The sequence below is a fragment of the Canis aureus genome, chromosome 16 (assembly GCF_053574225.1).
Source record: "Canis aureus isolate CA01 chromosome 16, VMU_Caureus_v.1.0, whole genome shotgun sequence".
Classification (NCBI taxonomy): Eukaryota; Metazoa; Chordata; class Mammalia; order Carnivora; family Canidae; genus Canis; species Canis aureus.
In genome coordinates, this window is record NC_135626.1 from 39,862,036 (window position 1) to 39,884,211 (window position 22,176).

Here is a 22,176-nt window from a genome sequence, read left to right on the forward strand (position 1 = left end):
AAAATATGAATTTTCCAGAGCCTCTTTCTAGCCCGTAGGTCATGCCTCCTCACTTCAGATTTAGATGCAATCAGCTCTAGATGTCCAGGTCAAAGAGGGAGAGTGGGAAATATGCAGGAATGGTCAAGGGGAGATGGAGGCTGCAGCATTGCGGCTGCCCAGCCCTCCGTCCTGCCAGCTTGCCTCACCCATGCGTCCAGGGCACCAGGCCAGCCATCTGCCCGCCAGGCATAGAACGGCTCTTGTACCCAAGAGTCAGGCCATTATGTAGCCTGATTTTCAAGTGGCTTTTTTATAGAGTGCTCAGGTGATGGGTGCGGCAGAATGAATGAATACCAATGAGAAAGGCATCTGCTTTGCCAGGGAAATCAAGTTTATTAGCAGGTTACAAGGGAACGCCCTGGCACTTCCGAGAGTTCTCTGGGCAAGTGAAGAAGGAATAGATCCCACTGAAGGAAAGGGTGGGCAAGGAACCGTCTGCAGTACGTTGGGTGAGTTTCATGGCTGCCTTACCAGGGCAGCTTCAGCTACACAATGTGTTTTCTGCCCCTTTTTGTCGAATGAACTAGTGCCGGGTCAAAGTTCTGGAACCTTGGGCCCTGCCTCCTTGCTCCTCTGGCAGCCCATGGGCCTTATCGGACGAAGGAGTTGCAAGGCCCACAGCGTGGGCGGGGGGCACAAGGCGTGCAGGGGGCACAGGAATTAGAGACACAGGACCCGGAAGATCCACATGCATTCGTTGTGGCACAAGGGTTGCAGGGCAGCCTGGAGAAAAAGAATGATGCAGAAAAGGTGAATTGAGGGAGGCTTGTAGAATATATAAGAGAGACCCCAAGAGTGGAATTCCTGTGGGATTTGACCTCACCTGTAACAGAGAAAGCCACAGGCTCACCTACTGTAAAGCTCCCTATCAAACTGCTAATGATCTTCCTTCTACACAGCACCCTAAGTTCTAGACAGAAACTCTAGAACTCTGGTATTGACTCCTAACACTGTCCATTCCTAGCTAGTGATCTTGGGAAAGTCACTTAGCTTCTCCAAGTCCCAGTTTCTTCACCTACAGAATGGAGAGAATACTGATCCAACCTGCTTGGCAGTAACTATAAGGTCAGATAAGGTAATGTACGGAGATGCACCCTCTACGCAATACAGTCTTATAAAATGTAAAAAATATCATTGATCTTATATCTATAGGATCACAGTAGGATGCAAAGGATTGGTTGTACAATTTCCATTTGTGAATCAAACTGAATGTTTAATGATGGCCATATTGTGTTTTCTGAGTTCTATTTGATCATGTCTGGTGTGGAGGCATAATTTCCTTTGAAAGTATGGAGTCCAACTGAGAAGCACACTTCATCAGATACCTCCCGCTGGCTACTCACTTGCAGTCCTCGCTCTCCAGCAGACCCCGGTATGTGTTGATCTCACACTCCAGCCGGGCCCGCACATCCAGCAGCACCTGGTACTCCTGGTTCTGCCGCTCCAGATCACTCCTGATCTCAGCCAGCTGGGACTCCACGTTGGTGATCATGCACTGCAACTGGCCCAGCTGAGAGCTGTAGCGTGCCTCAGTCTCTGTCAGCGTGTTCTCCAGGGAGTCCCTCTGTGTGAGGAAAATAAAGAATGTCACTGAGCCCCTCCCCAGGGGGCTTCTCCATGGGCTTCACGAGGTCAGGAGAGCCTGGACAGTACCCAGAACAACACCCACCAGGTTGTGTTGGGCCTGGAGCTCGATCTCCAGGGCGTTGACCGTACGTCTCAGCTCAATGATCTCCGCCTGGCAGGACTGCAGCTGCTCCGAGCTGGACACTACCTGCTTGTTTAGCTCCTCAGTCTGAAAGAGCATAGGGGAGAAGACAGGGTCAGACCTTGCCTCAAGGGCCCCGAGGGGCCAAGGGTCCTGAGCGGCCACGTGCTGAGATGCCCACCTGGGTGGTGAACCATTCCTCCACATCCCTGCGATTGGTCTCCACCAGGGCCTCATACTGACATCTGGTCTCGTTGAGCACACGGTTCAGGTCCACGGCAGGGGCTGCGTCCACTTCCACATTGAGGCGGTCTCCAATCTGGCAGCGCAGGGTGTTGACTTCCTGTGGATGCAGAAAAGGCAAGAGTAATTCTCCTTAACGAAGAATGGACTTTGCTTGCTGAAGCCCTGTTAGTCTATTTCCTTGAAAAAGAAACTTTGAGTGGAGCAGTCTGTGACAGCTCAAAGCAAAATGCTCTGTGCTCCATGTGGCACAGCTCCCTCCTCACACAACCATGCCATGGCACTTGGATTCAAGAAGAATTCCCAAGGGTTTGCTTGATGCCACCAAAAGATGGACCAATGCCCAACTTTCCCAATTTGCAGATTGGCTGCAGAAGAGCTCATAATACAAAGAATTGACTGTACGATTTCAGATTGTAAAGCAAACAATTTTTGCCATCAAAGGAGATCATGGCATGGCTCCTCCAGGACAGAGAAGGAGGAGCCTCAGATCGTTTTTCACCAAAACTTTGAAAGAGTAGAAACTCAGATTCACCAGGCTTGATTCAGTGGCCTTTGGGGAGAGAGATGACTTTGCATAGCGTGAATACAACAATGCTGAGGCTCATTCTAGAGCTCAGTAACCAATCACAAGCTGATAGAGGGGCTCTAGGAAACTCACACAATATACCAGTTTTGAGTGAAAGATACATGTTAACTGGAAACATGGATAAATTTCATCTCTGTTTTTTCATTCATCATGAAGTTTTGGTGTTTTTAAAGGAAAGTTGTAAAGTCAACCCCAACCTCATATTCCAGTTTCTGACATCCCAAATCATTCAAGTCACCCTCAGCCTGAGGCTGAGCCAGGTTTTATCATTCATCGTTTCTGGTCTCACCTCCTCATGGTTCCTCTTGAGGCAGAGAAGCTCCTCCTTCAGGGACTCCACCTGGGCCTCCAGGTCGGACTTGCACAAGGTCAGCTCATCCAGGATCCGGCGCAGGCCGTTGATGTCTGACTCCACAAGCTGCCGCAAGCCCAGCTCTGTCTCATACCTGCACAAGGACAAGGTCAAAGCAGTGACCAGCAGACCTTCAAGACTCACAGGATTGATCTTTGATAGCCCCATGCACTTAGTCTTTCCACTTTCTGCAATGAGTAGACCCAGGAGACAGAGGGTTCTGGAGGCTCAGTCCAGACCAAATATTGCTCCAAAAATAAACAGATTTGCGTCCTCATCTATTTTTGTGATTCCTTGTTTGGTTCCCCTCAATCTCTACAGAATGCTTCATAACCAATGGATGGAACTGTTGTTCAGTAAAGTTATGGACACCCCTTTCCTTTAACTGGAAACTAAACAAAAGGAGTGGACACCAGTGGATTCTGAACTACTCACTTGGTTCTGAAATCATCAGCAGCCAGCTTGGCATTGTCAACCTGAACCACCAGCTTTGCATTCTCAGACTTGGTGCACAGGATCTGGTGAATGAGAGGGTGCTTAGTGAGAACTGAAAACAAATATGAAATCACCAACTTCTTTAAAATGGCCTAAAAACTCATTTTGAAGGTCAAGGGGGAAGCAAGAATCACGATGGCATAGAAGTAAGAAACACACTTCTCTACTACAGATTGAGAATCACAGCAAACTCCTCTTGCTCAGGGAAAACAACAAAGCCCCTTACCTTCTGCTGGAGCTCCTCAATGGTCCGGAAGTAGGACTGGTAGCTGGGGCACACAAAGGGCTCCTGCTGCTGGCACCGTTCCCGGATGCGGCTCTCCAGCTCCGCGTTCTCCCGCTCCAGCTGACGCACCTTCTCCAGGTAGCTGGCCAGGCGGTCGTTCAGGAACTGCATGGTCTCCTTCTCGCTGCCATTGAAGGAGCCCTCGCAGAACCAGCCACAGTTGCCCACGTTGGCAGGGATGTTGCAGGCCCCAGGCAGGGTGCAGGTATGGCAGCTGGGGGGCACGCAGGGCCGGGAGGAGCAGGTGGAGCGGCAGCTCAGGTTGGGCAGGCAGCAGTTGTAAGGCATGGTGCTGGAGGGAGCAAGGCACCTGGCTAAACACAGAGCCCAAGTTCTCCAAGGAACTTGTGGAATTCCTTTCTCTGGGGAGTATTTATATTTCCTCCACAGAGGGTGTGGACGAGGTATGTAATGTCTTTTTTCTTTCTCTGTCTTCTCTGGTTTTCAAATGCCCGTGCCTCAGTCTGTTATTTGCCTTCCTCAGAAGAGTCCCTTGTCCCATAAAATTCTTTACTTGGGCTTCTTGCTAAGTCAGGACTCCTCTTCAGGCAGTATACCCATAAAATCAGAGTTTTGTGGTAGATCTTAAAAGAGGCCACACAGTCTAGCCCAGGTATCTACCCTTGTTAATTGAGAGTTGGTCCATCCAATGACATTCTTCTGTGTTATGTGATCCTGTAAACCCATACTCAGACTCATTTCCTGGCCCACCTGGCGTTTCTAGGGAGGGACGGGGATTGAGTCAAAGAAGAAGTTTCAGTGAACTCCCTTTCCATCTGCTTTAAGGGAAGAATCCTTCAATGGTACAGCGTCCCAAGCATTGGAAGCCTTGAGGTGAATAAGGACTGAGTTGTACCATGGCTGAGAAGGATGGGCAGCTATTTGTGCCCATCTTTTCATGTGCCTGTTGACAATTTGTATATCATGTACGGGGATTGTAGAGGAGTTTTAAAGGAAGAGGCTCTGATAATTAAAGAACAGTTAAGGCTCTGGAGAAAGAGATCATTTGGAAAGAGGGCTGAGAGATTCATATAAATGTATTTGAAATGTCCAGGAAAACTATTTGGCGCAGATGTGGAAGGGAAAAAGGCTTTGCTAGTCAAACCTTACCACCAAAACATCTATAGCATTAGACCAGCATGAGCAGATAATCAGGGAAGTCTGGAGATTGCCCAAAGGAGCCTCCTCAAGGAGATCAATCTTAAAATTTCATGTGAATTGACTTTATATTCCATCATATGACCATATAAGCTTTAATATAAAAACAAACAAACAAACAAACAAAGCAGGAAACCTAGGTGGCTCTTTGGCTCAGGTTGTGATCCTGGGGTCCTGAGATCGAGTCCCATTTCAGACTTCTCTCAGGAAGCCTGCTTCTTCCTCTGCCTGTGTCTCTGCCTCTCTCTGTTTCTCATGAATGAATAAATAAAATCTTTAAAAAAAAACAGTTTTACGATTTCCAATTAAACTTTCAAAGATTTTGCCCAATCCTCTCAGCGAAATCAACACACCCAGAAGATGCACCACATCCTGTCCTGGGCTCCCATCCCCAGCCTTACTGAGTTACACACAATCTGGCTTAAGAACCAAATGTTAGAAGGTACCACAGACGGCTCTGTAGTGATATTATTTAAGTCCAAGGACTTGGGCACCAGGACAGAAAGTGCTGAGACACAGCAGAAGCATTTTGTAAAGCAAGCTTGGAGTCATTTGGGGTTGATTTGGAAGGTGAGGCAAGGCACCAGAAGGTCTGTGGAAGGGGGTGGCCAAAGCTCTGAGTATATAAAGGTTGCGTAATTATAGGCACCACTGGGATACCCCCTGCATCTTGGGTAGCAACATCTCAACTTCCACTGTGGCTTTGGCTGCCAGCCAGAGTGGCAGTTTTATTGACAACTTATTGGAGTCCTTCTCCCCAGCAAGTTTTCATGATGGTATTCATGCAGCACTCCGCTTGGGTCTCAGATGAAAGGTCCTCCAACTACCTTCTCCAAGGCCATTATCTCGCTGCTTATTATGATGCCATTCAGACGGAAAGCCCCACCACACTACAAAGAAGCCTCAGACTTATAATAAAACCAAAATTTCTTTGTTTTCTTCCCAGGCAATTAAAGAGGCAGAAATAGGTGGGTCCTGAGGCATGCACCCCTGAGACTTTTCAGAGGAAGGACTCAAGGCCAGGCGTAGGGAGCTTCTCTCTCTCTTCAGCTGGGCTTGGGACAGATGGAAAACCTGTCAATCAGACTGATGAGCATTTGTCCATAAGGAACGGCACTGGCCTCCTGCTTCCTGCCTCTTGTCAGCCTGCTCCAGAGCACTGGCTTTCTAGGCTGGAGCTGCTTTTCAACCCTGCCTTCCTCCCTACCCAAAGACAGTGGCTCCTGAGCACAGACCAATGGCAGCAGATCTACAAGCTCTTTGGTTGAACCCACTATTGGCCAGCGCAGCTTCATGGGGGCTTTAGTCCAAGGAGAGTGTTCAGGTCTAAGAACAAGAAGATTCAAGAATTGGGTCAACAAAAAAGCAATACTAGAGTTTGCATACTGTGCCAAGGGACCAGAGAAATGGAAATCAGGAGCCGTGTGTTGAATAAGAGATATGAACAGATGTGAAGAGGCCAGGAAGGAATTCTTAGCAACGAGAGGTGACGTGCTGCTCAGACAAAGCTAGCCCATCTTCGAATGAGTGAACCTGGAGAACACAAAGCCAAGGGGATCCACATCCATGGACAAAAGACTGGCCCACGCTGCTGAGTGTCCTGCATGATGTAAATCCAGATGCTTCTGGAAAGATCTACCGACATGGAACCACAACTTCTCAGGCCTCCAAAAGAAGTGGCATTCCCTGAGGTGCCCAGACCAGAGCATCACCTCCACAATCCAGGCTGAAATTTGTTTGTGGCTGAGAAATACAGTGTTATCTATACCAGGCAGCATAAGATGAGAAGGGAACAATGCCACCTGTTCCTGAATGAGTAAGGTGTGGACAGGAGAAAGGAAGAAAGAAGCAGAAGCAGTCAGAGCTGCACTGGCTTCAGGTCATGCCCAGCCAGCAGCCACATCAACCAGAGATTCCTTTTTCCCTAGCAATTGCCCCCAGTTGAAAAGGCAACAGAATTCAGGAGACGCACAGCAAATGGAGTGACCGGTGAGTGAACATAATGCTGCCATCTCTTGTAAATCTAGCCTCTGTCTTGTGGTGTTTTTAAAATACCAGTAGGCTTGAGTGAATTTGCTTCTTGAATTAGTGGGGAAAAGGAACTCTAGCCCTGTATGGTCCTCAAGATTTCACACAGGCTAGGAGCAGACTATTTGTACACTCTTGATTTCCTAATTGATATTTCAACTAATTTGTAGTAACTCAAAGAGAAACTGAGGTGTCAAGGAACTATCAAGCCCACTTTATTTATTTAGATCAATTTTATTCAAAACATGCTTATTGTGTAGCTTCTCCAAGCTGGGCACAGGAATACATTGAAACAGAAGAATCCTAGTTCTGGTAGAGGATTATATTTTTATGAGCAATTCAGTCCCCACAAATACCTGAGAAACAACAAGAAGTTAAGGAGTTGAGATATTTAAGAGGTGTGAGATGGACATATCTGGAAATATGTTTGTATCAAATGTAATTAGGAAATGACATATACCACGTTAAAGGCAGAAGTCATTTACTGAACATCTGTCAAACACCTGGCACAGCCAGGGCTGGGGACGGGGATGCAGGGATGGTAGGGAGATGACATGCCACGGTCCTCTGTTAGCTCTTGGTCCTACTGAGCAGACAGATGTATCCACAACAAACTCTAATGTAAGGTGATACAGTTGGGCCCTTCCTCCGAAAAATTTCTTCCTTCTTCCTCCACTTCTTCCCACACCTATTCCTATCAGTTCATTTCAAACCGGTTTCTGACTCTGCCCAGAGATGGGGGATGAGACCATTTCAGGTTATTTATCTGTATCCAGAAGGAGACTTGGTAGTGACCCCACTCTCTAGATGACTCAGGAATAGATTTCAAACATGTGGTCTCATCAGGACCCTAATCCCTTTAAGAATCCAGTCTTCCACCTGGCCTGGTAATTAGTTTTTTGATATTTGGTTCTTGTTGCTTTGGAGATCATAACTGAGTGATGTGGCTGCCCCAAGGCACCCCCAGTGGTTCCATGGCATTAGGGTGAGCTTCCAAACAAGTGCAAGAGGTTTTCAGGGATGCAGTATGGGTGGGAGAAGGAGGAGAGGCAATGGTAAATCAAGCAAGTGAAAAAGGATATGCCAAAAGGCCTGAGATTCATGTAGGGAAAGGAGGATGATCTGTGATCCTGCTGGTGAGCAGACACAAGTCTGCCACCCTCCGGATGAGAGAGGTCCACTGCAGGGCAGAGGCATCTCAATGGATGGCCTTGGGGCACATATTTAGTATGTCCGGCAACCCAACGGGGAGAAGGGAGAGGCAAGCAAGGGAGCCTTGGGCACAAAACCCAACATAAAGGGAAAGCCTCAGCTGAAGGAGGCCAGAAGCTCAGTCTGAAATGTGATTGGGGAGGACCTTGCAGGATAGGAGTAAAGACCAAGAAGATTCTCCCTGGGGAGATTCCTAAGCCCTGTAAAATCCATGTGAGCCAGCATCAGACAGTGGGTCTGAATGGACAGTTTTATGCAAATGTACCTCCAGCCTCTAGCAGTTGAGTGCAGGGACAGGGCAATGGACTTGAGAGAGAGATCACTGGGAGAGCTTGGGGGCTCATTTTCCTCCCCTTGCAAAATGAACTTCTCCCCTTGCAAAACGGGAGATTATCGAAGCTGCTCTGCCTATCCCAGGAGTTTGGGGATTTCAAATTGAAGAGCCTGTGTGAAGGCACATTGTAAGTGGTGAAGGGATGGATATGCAAGCAATTCCGACTGTTTCTCTTCTCCTCTTCCTCAGTAGACAAAGTGCTTTTAACAATGTCAGGGGGTGAGTTGACCTCCTTTTGTGATTTCTAGTCATTAAAATTGCCAAGGTTCTCAGGCTATTTTGAAAAAATGAGTGGGAAATATCAGAAAGGGAGACAGAACATGAAAGACTCCTAACTCTGGGAAACGAACTAGGGGTGGTGGAAAGGGAGGTGGGCGGGGGGTGGGGGTGACTGGATGATGGGCACCGAGGTGGGCACTTGACGGGATGAGCACTGGGTGTTATGCTATCTGTTGGCAAATTGAACACCAATAAAAAATAAATTTATGAATAATAAAAAAATAAATATGTATAACCTTGATTTCTTGCACTGCCCTTTGGGGCAGAAATTCTCAGCAGTGATTCCACTAGCATAAACACTCTATCGTTTCCTTCAAGAAAAAGGAATCAAAACAATGGGGTGATTATGGTTCTGTCATCCTGCTGACACATTGGAGACCTGGCCTCTGTGAAGCAGGGTGGTTAGGAGCATAGTTGCTAGAGGTAGACCACCTAGATCTGAATCCTGGTTTCACCACCTACTAGCTGTGCGACCGTGGGCATGTTACATAACCTCTCTGAGCCGTGGTTTCTCACTCCAAAATGGGGATTATATGAGTTTATATACATTAATTTATCTATAACTTAGATGAGTGCCTGATTCGTGGTAAAAGCTCGATGAATGTGAGCTTCAATGGTGGTGATGATGATAATGATGGTGATAATCATCACCAATGATGGTGATGATGGATTGTTTGGTCTCCAGGGAAGCTCTTCACACCTCCCCAAACATAGTGATCCTTCCACCCAGCATTTACTCTCAGGAACCCAAACCACTTCATACACCACACACACACACACACACACACACACACACACATACACACACACACACACAATGTCTCATCAAAGCTCCTCTTTTAATTATAAATGACAGAGCACTGGATGTGAACTTAAGAAACACAGGTCAATTACCCTGAGGCCCCACTGACTCATTTCATGTCACCAGAAGAATCCCTCAACCACTCAATGACTCACCTTCTCTCTTTCTCCTTAAAAGGGAAAAACAATGCTTACCTACTGTCATGGTGCAAGACTAAGTGGGTTTATTTTATTATTAGACTGCTTTGAACTTGTTGGATGAAAGGAGCTTTTTTAAGTACAAAGGAAGAGCCAAAGGTATTTGTGCCAGGTGCTAAATTAAGACTTAACAAGATTGTTCTTTCTTATTGGGACCTACCCTCAGAGATATGTCACCTGTATGCAAACACCTGTACAACTGGGGGAAAAGAGCAGAGGAACATTCCTCCAATGATGGGGAGCTCACTGCTTCTCACCTTTGGCCAGCTCTGACTCTGCTTTCTGGAGATACGCTGTTCTTGGCCATGGCTGCCTAAATATGGAGCTTCTGGTTCATGTGTCTACTGCCTATAAGGTCCAAGCCAAGCAGCTGCCAGGGGGCTTGCTAGTGAGGCCCATGAGGGAGCTTGGGTGGGTCCATTTGGCCTTTTCTAGACTGATAGTCTGACAGGCTCAGCAACCACCATGATTTAATGCATTCAGTACTTCACAGCATGCAGAGGAAAGGCACTTTCTCTTCACACATGGGATCTGTAAGAGACTTCGGTCATCTCCTTCTGCAGTGTATCTCATCTATAAGAGGCTCAATCCCCAAATAAAACCCCTAACCCAGTGACTCTCAAATTTGAGTATGCATAGAATCACCCAGAGGACTAAATAAACCAGATTGCTTACTCAGAAAGGTGAGTGGTGCCCAAGACTTTGCATTTCCTAAAAGTCCCCAAGTAAACCTGGTACTGCTGGTTGGAGAACCACACTTTAAGAACCACTACCCTAACCCTTCTCATGTTTAATTTTTTTCCCTTCAAAGCTTCCAAAGTACAGGCTTTGGACCTAATTCAAAGAGACTGGGATTCGAGTCTTGATTCAGCCATTAGCTGCTCCCTCTTTGCAGGGTTTGGTGGGACGCTGTGTCACAAGATCCATAAAGCCCCAGCACTATGCCTTGCTCACCATGCTTACTTTAAATAGAGTATTCTAGGAGGTGCCAGCAGAACTTCTGACCTGAGCTTTTCCTTTGCACAAGGACCAGAGGCTTCATCCTGATAAGGGGGATTTTATTTGGTGCCTGTATTTTAAAAGTTCTGTGAATCTGGCTCTAAATAGGCTTTAGATACCCAGTTACAGCTGGTTATCTCTGAACTGTGCTATTTTGCTGCAGGCCCATTCTTAACTGCAGTCCTCACTGGCTTTGCCATCTCCCAGAACCCCTCTAAGGTGAGAGATCCCCAACCCCTGCTTCTGTGGAGACAGCTGGCTCAAGGGGCCCTCAGCAACACTCTTGATGCGGGGTGGAGACACCGATCACAGGTCTTGGGCTCTTCATGCTGCCAAAGTGAAGTTTATTAGCAAAATAAAAAAAAAGATATCTACCACAGCTCAGACTGTGAGGCAACAAAAGGAAGCAAAAGGAGCATCCAAGACACCTTAAGGAGAGGAAGCCCAAATCCAGGGGCCAGGGCTGAGCTGCCAGACTGGAAAGCCCAACAGCAGAGAAGCACTACCTATCCAGCTGGCTGGGGGAGCAAGGCCTGGGGTGGCAGGCCTGCAGAGTGGAGCCAGCCGGGCTGCAGATGGTTCCCATTTCCTGATTCCTCAGGCTGAGGAGTGTGTCAGCATCGAGATGATGAACAGGTACCACAGGAGGCCCGAGGGGGCCCAGAACAGCAGGGAGAGCAGGGGGTACAGGCTGCAGGGGCTGGACAGAGGGTGCTGGCTGCTGGGGTTGCACATGGGTTGCAAGGGAGCCTGCGGAGAGAAAAAGGTGGTTGGAACACTGCATCAAAAGTGTATGAAATGCATATGAGAAAATGCTCTGCATCACTTGCCATCAGGGAAATACAAATCAAAACCACAATGAGATACCACCTCACACCAGTGAGAATGGGGGAAATTAACAAGGCAGGAAACAACAAATGTTGGAGGGGATGCGGAGAAAAGGGAACCCTCTTACACTGTTGGTGGGAATGTGAACTGGTGCAGCCACTCTGGAAAACTGTGTGGAGGTTCCTCAAAGAGTTAAAAATAGACCTGCCCTACAACCCAGCAATTGCACTATTGGAGATTTACCCCAAAGATACAGATGCAGTGAAATGCCGGGACACCTGCACCCCGATGTTTATAGCAGCAATGGCCACGATAGCCAAACTGTGGAAGGAGCCTCGGTGTCCAACGAAAGATGAATGGATAAAGAAGATGTGGTTTATGTATACAATGGAATATTACTCAGCCATTAGAAATGACAAATACCCACCATTTGCTTCAACGTGGATGGAACTGGAGGGTATTATGCTGAGTGAAGTAAGTCAGTCGGAGAAGGACAAACATTATATGTTCTCATTCATTTGGGGAATATAAATAATAGTGAAAGGGAATATAAGGGAAGGGAGAAGAAATGTGTGGGAAATACCAGAAAGGGAGACAGAACGTAAAGACTGCTAACTCTGGGAAACGAACTAGGGGTGGTAGAAGGGGAGGAGGGCGGGGGGTGGGAGTGAATGGGTGACGGGCACTGGGGGTTATTCTGTATGTTAGTAAATTGAACACCAATAAAAAATTTTTTAAAAAAGTGTATGAAAGACTAAAGTACACAGACACTTTCCAATTGGGAAAGCAAAGGAGAATGTAAACCTTGGAGGTCCTGCTAGGCCTAGAAAGGGGTAGCTACATGGCCAGAATTACAGCAGAGGTAGGATCAGAGCTCGGGGGACCTCTGTGCGAAAAAACAGCCCTTCCTGCCGCGGACAAAGGAACAAGGGCAAGAAATGCAGAAAGGCTGGCTGGGCAACAGCAGGCCAGATGTCCACTGCCCTCCCAATTGACGCACAGGCCCCAGTCTTGTTCCTTATTGCTTCATGAGGTGTTCTATCCACCTTACCTGTTACACAGGACAAAATGAAAGAATGGCTGCAAATGCCCTTAGCAATTTTTTTTAACACTGAGTATGAAGAATCCCTATTATGAGAATACTTCTTCCAGAGAGAACTTAGTGAAACCTAAATGCACTGAGCTCTCAGTATTTCAGCTCCCCATGACAGTGATTGGCATCTGGGAATGTGACGTAGTCAGCAGAATGGATGGCATGAGCTGAGAAGCTCCCAAATGCCCTCCTCTACATCCAGGCAGCTCATCAAGCTTACTGGATAGCAAATTTGTCCCCTTGACATCCCTCCTTTCAAATCCTCCCCACAAAAGGTCTCTGCTTTTACACATGACATTGGCACAAACATCAGGGTACACACTTGCAGTCCTCGCTCTCCAGAAGTTTCCGGTATGTGTTGATCTCATACTCCAACCGAGCCTTAATGTCCAGCAGCACCTGGTACTCCTGGTTCTGCCGCTCCAGGTCACCCCGGATCTCAGACAGCTGCTCCTCCACGTTGCTGATCAGGATCTGCATCTGCGCCAGCTCCGTGCCAAAACGGGCATCGGCTTCACACAGTGAGTTCTGCAGACAGTCTTTCTGTAATACCAAAGACAGAACCAGATGGAAAATCGTGGACTGCAGCCCCAGTCTCTCCAGTAAGACTGTGACACCCCAAGGTGTTGCCAGGCCTGGAGAACAACCTAGCTCCTGTTAGCACTCCTCAGCTGGAAGAACTAATGACGTGCCATTGCTCATCATTGTAGACCTCAGGATAAATTTGCAGGACCTCGCTCATCTGAAGGAATGTTCATTCCCTCAGCAGCCACATCTATGAGAAAGTTCTTGCAAAGGCAAGGAACTCAAGGTTTGAACTGTGTCCTGGTCTGTACTTAAGGGAGGCAGGGACTGAACCAGGAACTGCTCTTGGGAATGGGAACCAGGCTGAGTCTTCCAGGTGTGCAAAGGAGCTCACCAGCGTGTGCTGGGCCTGAAGCTCCACCTCCAGGGCGTTCACCGTGCGTCTCAGCTCCAGGATCTCCGACTGGCAGCACCGCAACTCCTCAGAGCAGGACATGTCCTGCTGGCTGATGCTCTCAGACTGAAGCACAAGTGCACAGAGACATGATCAGCAGCCTGCCCGTGTGGAAGCCCGGGTCCCTCCCTGCTCCGAGACAGCACCCTCACCTGATCTTGGAACCACTCTTCCACATCATTGCGGCTGGTCTGCACCATGGCCTCATAGTGGCACCTCATGTCCTCCAGCACCCTGCCCAGGTCCACGGTGGGCTCAACATCCAGCTTAATCTGGAGCTTATCTCCCAGCTGGCACTTAAGGATGTGGACTTCCTTTGGGGACAGGAGAAAGACATCCCATTCGTGGAACCCCCACTGCCCTCTACCCAAAGCCTCATCTCCCACTTCCCATTCTCCCCAGTGATTTCTCTGTGCTCCTCCGAGGATGGGGCACCACCTGCATTAGCGTAGCAACTTCCAGAGGTTGCAATGAAGAGCAAGTTCCCACTGAAAGCTGGAGCTTACCTCTATAGCTTGTGAGCCTTAACCATGAGGCAGGGCCTACAGAGCTTCCATCCTGAGCAGGAGGAAGATCTTCATTTCTTCCCCCAAATGAGCCTGAACTTACCCCCAAGAAAATCTTACACAAAGGCCACGCACCTGCTCATGGTTCTTCTTAAGGCAGAGCAGCTCCTCCTTGAGGGACTCCAGCTGGGCCTCCAGGTCGCACTTGGCAAGTGTAAGGTCATCCAACATCCTGCGCAGGCCGCAAATGTCAGCTTCCCCCAGCTGGCAGAGCGAGTGCTCTGTCTGGTACCTTTAGCAGGAAAGATACAGGACTCAGGGTTAGAGGGCAGAGGGGCCCCAGGATATTGGTAGCCACTCCACTGGCCATCTTTCTTTGGTCTAATTGTGAGTTGGCATTTTCTATGTGGCACACTCCCAGCCCAGAAAGCAATGGGGTGTTCCCCACTCATTTGACATTAAGCACCAATGACAAGCCTGACAAAGAAGCCAGTACTGAGGGTGCTGGGTAGACACATGTCCAGCACCTGCCCTCATGGGCTCATGGCCAAAGGGAAGGTGGCAGCAGAGTAACCTGGCAATTGCCACACCAGGTTGTCCCTACAGACCCTCATCTTCCCCCACCCCTACTGAGGCAGACTCTGGGTTCTCTCTCAGATTAGAAGCCAAAGGCCAGAATAGGAGGATGGAAATGGCTTTCTTTAGCTCCAGAGGAGTGAGGCTTCCGCCAAATTTTGAAGAAAGACTATAAAACAAATGCCTCTTCCTGCTCCCAGGATTGACCTTCTCAGGGGGCATAAACTTTTCACACATGGGTGCCTCCATCATAGACCATGAAGCATGACTTTTGTTGTGAGTTACTGGTGATCACAAATTGGGTGGGCTTCAGTATGGAAATATCCTCACAGAGGCAGCTGAATTTGGTAGGAAATGACCTCAGGGTAGGAAATATGAGGTCGGGTCCCAGTTCTTCCACTCAGTAGCCACATGACTTCAGGTAGGTTGCTTCAGGGCCTGGAGCTTTGTATCTTCACAAAGACAAAGACATCACTGCCCTGCCTACCTTGTTCCCAGGTCCTTGGAACAATAGCAGCAAGTGTATGATACATTCTCAATCATGCTGTGAAGCATAAAAGCTACACAACTGAGGGGCAAAGGAATGTTCTTTCAAGATCTTGGGCATAATGCCCTCTGTTTTATCCTGCTATAACTGTCAGTTTGGGAGCTTAGTAAATTATATCTCTGATGCCAACTGTATCACAAGAGAGAAGAAATCAGAGTAGGTACCTGGCTCCTCCCTCTGCCTGTTGTACCCCAACTCACTTGGTCCTGAAGTCATCTGCAGCCAGCTTGGCATTGTCTATTTGCACAACCAGCCTGTTGTTCTCAGATTTGATGCACAGAATCTGGGGGAAAGAAAATAGGCCCGGTAATTCACTATCTCCAGAGCCATCAATGGCCTCGAGTCAAAAGAAGTTCCATTGGCTGAGATTCAAATGACAACATCCCCTTGGACAACACAAACTCCCAAACACATAAGAGATGCTAGTGTGGTATAGGAGAGGGGGTGTGTATGAGGATGCTTGGCAAAGGCAAAAGGCATACAGCCAAAAGAACTGGGAAATGGAAAGGAATAGTGAACTGAACATATAACAGAGACTTAATTTTATTTTGCCAGCCATAATATTTAGCCTGATATGAACAAGATCTGAAATCTAGGCCACAGGACAATGGGCTGGTTATAAAAGGTTTAAATAAAGGCAGATGCCTTCTTAATAAGAAGTCCCTTATGCTGGTTGGTCAACTTCCCCAAAGGTCTTCTGTGAATCTAGCCAGGTTTCTGTGGCCCCTACTTGACATTTTTTGTCTTCCTATCTCCAAAACTAAAATATAGGCCCTTAGGAAGCATTGCATTGATTATTAAAGGGGCCACCAGATATGCAGAAGAGACCAATGCTACTGAATAGCCATATACTGGTTCATGAAAGGCATTAGAAACATGCTGCCTTGTACTGCGCCAGAAATTAGGTTGCGCTGATTTTGCAACTACAATGTTATAATTCTAAATACTGAGACTAAGTAAACATAAATTCAGAATCCTGAATTCTACATCTCATCTTTGACATGGTCCCATTCACCTCCACTCAAGAAATTCTCTTCCCACAATAAAAAAAATTTTTTTCAACTGAGGCTGTGTTCACTCCCAATCCAGGCCCTTAAAATTTTGTGCAAATGTCAGTAATCTTTTTCTGTAAAGAGCAAGACAGTAAATATTTAAGGCTTTGAAGGCCATGAATCTGTTACAACTACTCAACTCTGCCATTAGAGCACAAAAGCAGTCATATGCAATACACTAACAAATGAGCATGGCCATGTACCAATAAAACTTTATTTATAAAATCAATCAGTAGGCCAGATGAGCCATAGTTTGCCAACCCCTCATCTGGAGCACTACAAACCTCACCTTCTGCTGGAGCTCCTCGATGGTCTGAAAGTAGGACTGGTAGTCTGGACACATGCTAGACTCGTGGCATTTGCTTGCCTCTCGGATAGTGGTCTCTAGCTCTTCATTGTCCCTCTCCAGCTGGCGCACCTTCTCCAGGTAGTTGGCCAGGCGATCATTCAGGAACTGCATGGTCACCTTCTCGTGGCCATTGGGAGCGCCTTCCCCATAGTTCTCACAGACTCCAATGTTTCCAGGAATGTTGTGGGTCCCTGGCAAGGGGCAAGCAGTGTGGCAGCTGTGGGGCATACAGAGGCTGGGTTGGCCCAGAGGGGTTGCCCCCACACGCAGTCGGTTGGCATGTGCCACGGTGGCTGACAAGCGCAGGGATGCAGCCTTGGCCTCTGAAACCTGTTTACTGAGGAGAGAACTGCAATGATGAGAAGTCATGGGGCTGAAAGCCAGATGTGTGCTTTGCCCACAGTTGGATTTGCTTGAAGTCGAAGCCTTCCTTCTCTTCCAGACCTTATATATGCCTGTAGTGGGTGTTGGTGCAAGAAAACAGGCATTTTCCTCATTAATATTTATGTTGATTCTTATACAATCACTCTATTAGTCAGTGATTTTTGTCTCATATAAAGAGTTAATGAGCTCATGAAAGAGGCCTTCACCCACACAGGATACTTCTCCTCGTTCTAGGGTCCTAGGACACAGAGAAAATGTGGCCCACATTCTGTGGTTTAAGTCTCTTTACCCTCTGCCAGTTTATATCTGTGAGATAATTGAGAACCAGAGACACGTAAAATTCCCTCAACATCTTTCCAACTCTAGTATTCTTTTCCTGCCTCCAAACATTCCCATCATGGCAAAGTCTAAAATAGTGATCAGTCAGGCACGGCACATTGAGAAAAGCAAAACAAATTATAATTAGTTTGTTTCAGCAGATGTGTATGGAGTCTCTACTGTGAGATATAGCTTAGCCTGCCTGGAGGGAGGGGGTTAGATTTCAGTAAGAGGAATAAGAAAATAAATGACCTTTATTACAAAGGCAATAAGAGAGGGTGCTTAAAAAAAAAAGAAAAAAAAAAGAAAGAAAAGCTACATAGATCTTAAGAAGAGAGCTCACTGAGTGACCAGAGAAAGACTTCATAGAGCAGGGAGCATTTAATATGTGTTTTGAATGATGGTTTCAAGAAGGGACTGGAGGAGACACCATCTCTCATAGAGACCAAAATTAACAGAATCAAATGTGTCTGGAAAATGGAAAATATTATAGCTGTGCTGGCCCTTATAATGAAGACACATGCCAGTGCTGGAAAGTTGCATTTAGTCCAGGTTGTGGGAAGCCTTAAATGCCAGGGCCATCCCATATATAATCTTCAGCTAAAGGCAAATCAAAGGTAGGAATCTGCCTCTGGAAGCTGACTCTCCTCAAATATAAGGAAAAATAAATATTCCAGGTTCCTTATGAAAAGGAGATAAAAGTCTTCTGTATAAACATTAGAGGATAACATCAGGCCAGAACGACAAAAAAGAAACTTAACTTCCAAATTGATTGTGGTGTCTAAAAACTTAATAGACACTTTTTAATTACCCATGGGTCAAAGGAAACATCAGATGAGAAATTAAAGTATTTTAATCTGACTTAAAATGAATATACAAACAGATTTGGGCAATTAAGACTTTCCCTGTGCAAGCGTGAGACAAATAGGCAATTTGGAAAGTGGGGAGGGTGGACACTTAATGACTGAGACAGGATAATCTGTGATTCCCAAGAAATAAAGTTATGTTTTTGTGCATTAGAGCCTAGAGGCTAATTAAGGCAGGCAGTGATTAGCACTTTATGGTGTCTATTCTCAGGCACCTCCCCCTCCTTTCTGGCATCTTGCTTTGTAAGACACTGGTCCTCTCACCCACTGACTCCCTCTTCACCTTGTTTAAGAAGATACATACTCAAGAACTTTGATCTTTCATCTTTTGAAACTTCGTACATTTCTTTGAAATGCACCTACCTTGATTGTCCATTACTTAGCAGACTCTAAATTAAAATTTAAATTTCCTTAATCTTTAGAAACACTCAGAGCATCAGAAGCTTTATGGCCTCCTCTATTTCTAAACAAATAAGCCAGTGGCCAGTTGTTCAGTAAGCCATGGAAAAGGGCAGCCAGCCAGCTTCTAGGCTATGCTAACGAAGACGCTGCTTTGACCCCATTCCTAAGATGAATGAATTCACCAGAAGGGGCCCTTGAGGCAGCAGGTACATGTTTTAGGTGGCTCTAAAACATGGAATCTGAACCAAAAGGGATCTCAAAGTCCTCCAGTCCTTTTTGGCATTAAATCCCTCCTGATAACTTTCCAATTCATTGCCCAGTCCACCACTCTCCAGAAGGCCCATCCCATCATTGGCCATGTGGGCCCCTGTAGGTCACAGTTTCCCAGGCTTTGTGCAAGATGCTTGAGTCAAGAGATAAATAATAGCTAACTCTGTCTTCAGGGGCTTACAATACAGAGGACTGTGTAGAAAGTTTATGCAGAGACATATCTACCTCCATGCTGTTTATGTCTATTGCTTTCATTTGTTCCTGCATTCATTCAATAAACATGGGCCGAGTACCCATTCTCTGCCAGGCAGGCTCTGAGGCTGGATGCTGGTGGTATATGAGCAAGTAAATCAAAGAGTTTGCCTTTCATTAATTTACTTTCTAGTTCTACCCATGGGGTCCCACAGAGGATGAGTCCCTCCCACATGGCAGACCTTCAGTTCTTTGTGGCAGATTGTTCTCATCCCCCTCGCCACCCTGAGTACATTCCTCTGAATACACTCCATGGAGTCTCTACTACTCTTAAGTGAGGGCCCTAGAATGGAATTTCTGATGAACTGAGATTAAGAGGCTGCCAGCAGATGACCAGCAGACCTTCTTGCCAAGGACTGTTATGTGCAGTAGGCTAGTGCCACCAACTCTTCAGCCATGATATCCACTCATCTATCAGTTGGTCCCATATACAATCAGTAAGACCCATGGAAACACTTCCCCTTAACTACTCTATGTACAAATATGGGCAATATTCACCAAGGCAGGGTTTACCACCATCAGTGAACTTGTTCCCATGAGCTACTCCAAGTGATTCAATATTCATATAAGCTCCTCCAATACTCAGAGCCCTCTCAAGGCACCATGAGGGTTGCAATGATGGATCCAAGAAATTCCCATCTCTGAAAAAAAGCTTACAGCTGAAAGAGAAATAGGTCTTGTCATTCAAAAGAAAGAGAAGTCACAGAGAGAGCTGCGGGGGTGGGCGCCAGGACAGCAAAGAAACTTTATCTGGATCTTGAAAGATATATAAGATTTGGACAAGCAGAGGAAAGAGAGAAAGGATTTTCTAGAAAAAAAAATAAATAAGTATAGGCACACACTCAGAAACAGAACCCTATATGGTGGGCTCCAGAGAAGCAGGGGTGCAACCTCAGGAATCTGCCTCAAAAGAAACAACTTTGAATGAAACAAAGATGTAGACCTCAAGAGTCAAATTACATTTTTAAAGCCTATAAAACTGAAATTTATGCTAATTTATGCTAAAAAATGTGGTCTCCTTATATTTTTATAACTTCTACGCAGGTGATTCTCAAACCTCAGGCTGCATCAGAATCACCTGGAGGGCTTGCAAAAAGGCTGATTGCCAGGCCCTGTGCCAGAGTTTCTGACTCAGTAGGCTTGTGGTCAGGCCCAAGAGTCTGCATTTCTATCAAGTTCTCAGGTGATACTGAGTCTGGGGACTGGGAAGCACACTCATGCTCTCTCTCTCTCTCTCTCTCTCACACACACACACACACACACACAAACCTATATATTCAGAGTTGATACACACCATCACGTTTGACTACCTACTATATGCTACCTAGTATTGTACTACATACTTCAATCCTTTCAACCACATTGCAAAGTGGTTGCCAGTATCCCATTGTAGAATAAGAAAAAGCTCAGAGCAGTTAGGTTAGCTCAGACAAGCTCACAAAAGTAGAAAAGGAAGTCTGAGAAACATTAGCTCAGGTTGGCCAGACCTTCAAGCCCAAGCTGAGGTTCCTAGTCAGCAGCCACAGACACCCATTCCCTCCACGCACTTCATTCAACCAACTGGTGCCATGTTTTTCTCTGGGCTGCACATTCGTTCAAAGAACTGGAAGTACAGCAGGAGACAGAATAGAGTCCTCTGGAGGTTCTGAGCAGACAAGAGAGATGACCAAAGCAGCAGTTTAGGAAAAGTAGTGCCCATAATGCACCCCGGGATGGGAACGCTGCATCTCTAACACATACTGCAGTGCCCAGTACATAATTCATACTCAGGAACTGTTAAACGAGCCCATGAAAGGCTGGTGGTGCGTGCAAGATAAACTTGGTACAGAGGAGGTAAGGCAGATGGAAGTGGAGGAGGCTCTTAGAAGCCCCCTGGCAGCACGTGATGAAATCCAGCAGTGCCAAAAGGAAGGAGGGATGAGGGGGCAGAGGCATTAGAAGAGGACTCTACCAAAAGACTCTACAAGGCTGAGTGATTTGCTGTATATGGAGGTCAAAGGAGAGAGAGACATCAAAAGTGTCCTTCTGGTCCCTGGGTTCCTGGGACAATAATATGGTGGAAAAGGAAGTCAAGATGTCAAGGCAAAGAACTGGTTCAAGGGAGAAGATGCTGAATTTGAGTTTCGAGAATGTGAAATGTGACCCAGTGAGACTGCCTTCCAGGAGGTCCAAGGGAAAGTCTGGAGCAAGGCAAGAACAGCCTGAGTTGGTTGGACTCACTGAGATGCTCTCCTGAGTCCCTCAGATTTCACACACCTGACAAACAGGTAGAGCAGTTGAGCGAGCCCAGAGGCTCATACCTGAACAGGACAGCGATTCTCAAAGGGAGGATCCCCTCGCCCTGTTGGAGAGGAGGTGGCAAGGAAGATTTTTTGGTTAGAGGAAGTGTCGTTTAAAAACAAACAACCTATACTTTAAGTGAGTTGTCTTTTAGCCATGACTGGGTTTGGTATTTATATTTTTGAAAGCTAAAACAACATCAAGTGAAAAGTGAGATTTTTTTTTTGTTTTTTTAACATTTGTTAAAGAGAAGGCATGGATGAGAAAAATAGTCGAAAAACACTAAACTAGATGAAAAAAGACCCAAAAAATGATTCAACAAGATGAGCTCATGAAGATTCCTATAAGCGGCCAACAGAAGGGGCAGATTTGATTTTGTTCTTAGTTGGGAAGATGAAGGGAGGATGATGAGGGGATGGTGAGGTGGACCACAACACACAAAAATTTGTATCCAAATAAAAAATGCTCCTGTTTGGGGAAGTTTAGAATTCCATCTCGATATTTTTGGTTTCTGGGTATAAACAGTGGTGGGAGCAGAAGTGTGAGCCCTTCTCCAAAGCTTGCTCAGTGACTGCCAGCATCTGCCCCGGGGCCTGCAGCCAGCCACCCTTATTCCTTCCATTTCCCTGGTATTTGGGAGAAATGGCATTTAGAGTTTAAAAATAAATAAATAAAACAAGCAATGAGTGGAGGAGCCTGCAGAGTCCCACCTAGCATTATAGTGTGAAGTCTTGGAAAAAAATATTACAG

At 46.6% G+C, this 22,176-nt stretch overlaps 2 protein-coding genes across 2 annotated transcripts; both read right to left on the minus strand.

The window, feature by feature from the left end:
* Positions 1-352: 352 nt before the first annotated feature.
* LOC144285354 (keratin, type I cuticular Ha3-I-like) lies at positions 353-4,041 on the minus strand. The gene is made up of 7 exons (XM_077850471.1): positions 3,656-4,041; positions 3,370-3,452; positions 2,872-3,028; positions 1,932-2,093; positions 1,712-1,837; positions 1,386-1,606; positions 353-765 (listed from the first exon to the last, which is right to left on the minus strand). Exons 1-7 carry the CDS (start codon positions 4,001-4,003, stop codon positions 633-635), a joined length of 1,230 nt encoding a protein of 409 aa, XP_077706597.1. The 5' UTR covers positions 4,004-4,041; the 3' UTR covers positions 353-632.
* A 7,297-nt stretch (positions 4,042-11,338) lies between these two features.
* LOC144286209 (keratin, type I cuticular Ha7-like) lies at positions 11,339-17,023 on the minus strand. The gene is made up of 7 exons (XM_077852383.1): positions 16,595-17,023; positions 15,454-15,536; positions 14,266-14,422; positions 13,777-13,938; positions 13,565-13,690; positions 12,968-13,188; positions 11,339-11,474 (listed from the first exon to the last, which is right to left on the minus strand). The coding sequence occupies exons 1-7, from the start codon at positions 17,021-17,023 to the stop codon at positions 11,339-11,341; spliced, it is 1,314 nt and encodes a 437-aa protein (XP_077708509.1).
* Between the last annotated feature and the right edge of the window lie 5,153 nt (positions 17,024-22,176).

What these genes read in the sequence shown, in the direction of transcription:
- LOC144285354 (XM_077850471.1), bottom strand. Translation starts at nt 4,003, where the DNA reads ATGCCTTACAACTGCTGCCTGCCCAACCTGAGCTGCCGCTCCACCTGC. An exon ending in TCAAGAGGAACCATGAGGAG is followed by an intron (nt 2,094 to 2,871) that starts GTGAGACCAGAA and finishes CTGCATCCACAG; the next exon opens with GAAGTCAACACCCTGCGCTG. An exon ending in TCCAGGCCCAACACAACCTG is followed by an intron (nt 1,607 to 1,711) that starts GTGGGTGTTGTT and finishes TTCCTCACACAG; the next exon opens with AGGGACTCCCTGGAGAACAC.
- LOC144286209 (XM_077852383.1), bottom strand. Translation starts at nt 17,023, where the DNA reads ATGACTTCTCATCATTGCAGTTCTCTCCTCAGTAAACAGGTTTCAGAG. An exon ending in GCAGATGACTTCAGGACCAA is followed by an intron (nt 14,423 to 15,453) that starts GTGAGTTGGGGT and finishes TTCCTGCTAAAG; the next exon opens with GTACCAGACAGAGCACTCGC. An exon ending in CTGGAGAGCGAGGACTGCAA is followed by an intron (nt 11,475 to 12,967) that starts GTGTGTACCCTG and finishes TTCTCTCCGCAG; the next exon opens with GCTCCCTTGCAACCCATGTG.